The sequence below is a fragment of the Drosophila nasuta genome, unplaced genomic scaffold (genome assembly GCF_023558535.2).
Source record: "Drosophila nasuta strain 15112-1781.00 unplaced genomic scaffold, ASM2355853v1 ctg289_pilon, whole genome shotgun sequence".
In the NCBI taxonomy this organism is placed as follows: domain Eukaryota; kingdom Metazoa; phylum Arthropoda; class Insecta; order Diptera; family Drosophilidae; genus Drosophila; species Drosophila nasuta.
Genome location: NW_026869487.1, coordinates 14,541 through 17,852, shown reverse-complemented (window position 1 = coordinate 17,852; position 3,312 = coordinate 14,541). Strand labels below are relative to the sequence as shown.

Genomic DNA, 3,312 nt, shown 5'->3' with positions numbered 1-3,312 from the left:
GGATGGAGGAGCAGGCGAGCATTAGTGCCCTTGCGGGTATGCCATCCGGACCTGGAGCTCCGGTTTGTTTCATGCTTCTAACGCATTTTAACACCTCCTCGCTGGTGACCAACTTCAGCGGCAGACCATCGTTGGATGCTGTATCTGGCAGCCATGCGTTTGTCTTCCTCCACGCTGGGAAACAAATCCATGACAATCCCACGCAACAGATCATCCGGTGGTGGTGGCGATCTCCGTGCCCCGATTCTCTTTATAACGATCTGGTATGCCTTGCCCCATGGGTCGTCATCCAGTGTGTCACACAGGGCCAGGAAACACCGTTTTTACTCTCCTTGATCGCATTTTTGAGAGTTTTGCGACTCTCTCTAAAGAGTGTTTGCCAATATAGGAAGAGGGTCTTCCCGCGCTCTCTGGTAGCGCCTCCTCGCGTGGTTGCAGACACGTCTTGCAGCGGCAATGGTCTCGTTCCACCAGTAAACTGGCGTGTGACGTAGCGAGGGGTTTACTCGACTCGGCATGGAGCCTACGCAAGCCGACTCTAGCCTTTCCATGACAGTTTCGACCATCTGCTCTGCGCTGCCTGAAACCTCCAGCTCTCTCAGCGAGCTTGCAAAGCGCTCGACGTTTAGCTTGCTGGCTGAGAATTCCTCCAACGAGGTGCGGCAGAGATGCACCTGTGGCTCCGAGCTCCAATTTTGCAAAATGGCCATATGGTCGCTCCCTGTATAGGAGTCACTGACTCCCCACTCCGCTAAATGAGCGAGCGAACTGCTGCAAAATGTTAAGTCAACAATTGAGCCGGTACCGGCCCTGCTAAATGTCCATTTCGAGCCTTGATTGAGGAGAGTTAGGTCCAGTGAAGCAAAGGCTTCGACCACCAATCGCCCTCTTTGGTTGGTGACCATGCACCCCAATCGACTGCCCAAGCGTTGAAGTCGCCTGCGACGAATGCTGGTGAGTGGTCTCTCACGTCCGCAGCTAATCTGTCCAGTGTGTTAGCAAAGTCCGAAATTGGCAAGCTGGGGGCTAAGTATACGCTGTACACCCAAACACTGCCCACTAGCGCCCTGACGAAGCCGCCGTCAGCCTGTTGGTGGCCAAACTGGGTGTGGGTTTCTGCCACAAACCCATATAGCCGCCTTGCCGGTGTGGTCGCACGTCAATCAGCTCCAAAACCAGGTCTGAAGGGTTCACTAAGAACGCATACATCCACCTCATTCTCCCTGACCGACTCAAGTAGGAGGTCTGAGCCGCTGCACAATGGTTCAGGTTCAGCTGCATAATCTTCATAGTGTGTGTTTTATACTTCGCCCATTTGCCGAAGGGCAGAGTCTGCTACCCGCTGCGTGGTTGACCTCACTGATGCCTTTGGTTACGCAAAGCATCTCGCTGGTCTGTTGCATGACGCCGCTTTATGGTTTTGCTCGCCACATTTGAAGCAGTTGTTTGCTCTATCCACCGCGCTTTGGCACTTGCTCGCAATGTGCCCAAAGTCAAGCATTTAAAACACCGAGTCCTCGGCTCCTGCTCGGCTACTCTGCATCGCGTCCAGCCGATTCTCAGCTTGGCTGCAAGATTTTTGACCCTAAGGAGCGCAATGGGTCTCACAAATTAAAATTATTTATAATAATATAATTTTTTTTTTTTTTTTGTTTTGATAATTAGTGATTCAAAAAATATAATATGTTAAATGAAGTTTAATTTTTTTGATTAAAAATGATTTGATTAAGGTTTTACTGGGTTTCCCTTAATCCTAGAACTAGTTTGTTTTAATTTGTTTAAAACTATTTCTAGATGAATATGAATCATTATTATTGTTCCCAGAATATACAACTGTCCGAATAAGAATATTATTGTAATACTAATTTTTTTTATTGTTGAAAGTATCTTTTGAGGAGGTGTATTGAAATATACCAATTTGGTATTTTCATTACAAAAGATTCTTGAACAACCGTGAACTGGTCACACTAAAAGTGTTTCGCCTCGCTGCTCTTTAAGCTCTCTTCCCCTTTTTATTTTTGACGGACAAGTTGTACGGCTTGTCCTCGGTATGGGTGCGCATGTGTGCCGCCAGGCTAGAGGTGGTATGATAGAAGCGTTCACAGATGTTACACTGATGTTGCTGCACATTCGTGTGCTTCATTATGTGCTCCTTGCCGCACACTTCGCACATGTAGAGCTTCTCGTCGTCGTGCGAGCGCAGGTGCTGATTGAGGCGACACTGTTGGCGGAACGCTTTGTTGCACACATACACACATGGGGCAGTACTTCACCGCCAGCGTTGCCAGTTGTTGCCTGCTGCTGCTGGGAGGCGGAGACAACGACATTGCCGGACGTTTCATCCATGGAATCGTCAAGGTATTCTTCAGCCTCCTCGCTATCGCAAGTCAACTAAAAAGGGCAATCTATTAGCAATTTCAATTAGCGGGCTGTAGTTCTTACTTACCAAGCGCTCCTCGCGCTCAATGTCCAGGATGTCATCGGCATCAACTTCGCCAATTACTTCATCGATTTGCTTTTCGATGTGATGACCATCTGATCGTCGAGCATCTGCAGCTGCTTTTGCTCGCTGACCATTTCTAGTTGTGGCGCCTCATCCATTACCTCAATGTCATCGTCCTCCTCGGCCTCCAGTAGTAGTTCCTCTTCGTCCTCCTCGGGTCCGGCCTCGGCATCAATCTCTTCCTCCTCCACCTGGGAATCGTATACACTTTTAATGGTCACATACTCAATGTCAGTAGGTTGAAAGTCTCCCAAAGATTCGCTGGCATCATCAGTTTCTGAGTCCAACTCATCCACCTCCATCTCGGTGACCTCCTCGACCAAGTATTTCTGTCCCGGCTCCGGCTGTTGGCTGTATGCCTCCACAAGAGCGGTCAGATGATGTGGACCCGAGTTGCTGCCTTTGGCTAAGGCCACTGCTTCAGCCTCATTGGCGCCGTTGCCGCCCAGCAGCTCGTTCACAACATACTCTTGATTGGCGGAGGCAGCGGCAGCGGCAGCACTGTTGCTTTTATTATTGTTGTAGCTGCTATTGGCATTGTTGTTGTCCATCTCCTCGAGGCCAAAACGCAAAAAGTTCGTCGGAATCGATGACCATGCGCTTGAAATCGAACGCTTGCTCCAATTGCAAACAATGCATGCAAATGTGCTGTGGCAAATGTGCTGCGGCGCCATCCTGCGGCTCAAACGACAAGTTGGAGCAATAGTTGAGCATCTTTGCCAGCGTAGTGCTGCCCTCTGGTCCAATCTCGATCTCATCCTGCAGCGATTTGTATTGTTTACATGCCCGGGTGCATGTGCGGCAATTTA

At 49.4% G+C, this 3,312-nt stretch overlaps 1 protein-coding gene across 1 annotated transcript; it reads right to left on the bottom strand.

Annotated features, from left to right (window-relative positions):
- Nucleotides 1–2,306: 2,306 nt before the first annotated feature.
- On the bottom strand, nt 2,307–3,080 carry LOC132797851 (kinesin-related protein 6-like). The gene is made up of 2 exons (XM_060809615.1): nt 2,447–3,080; nt 2,307–2,391 (listed from the first exon to the last, which is right to left on the bottom strand). Exon 1 carries the CDS (start codon nt 3,052–3,054, stop codon nt 2,500–2,502), a length of 555 nt encoding a protein of 184 aa, XP_060665598.1. The 5' UTR covers nt 3,055–3,080; the 3' UTR covers nt 2,307–2,391; nt 2,447–2,499.
- Nucleotides 3,081–3,312: the final 232 nt, after the last annotated feature.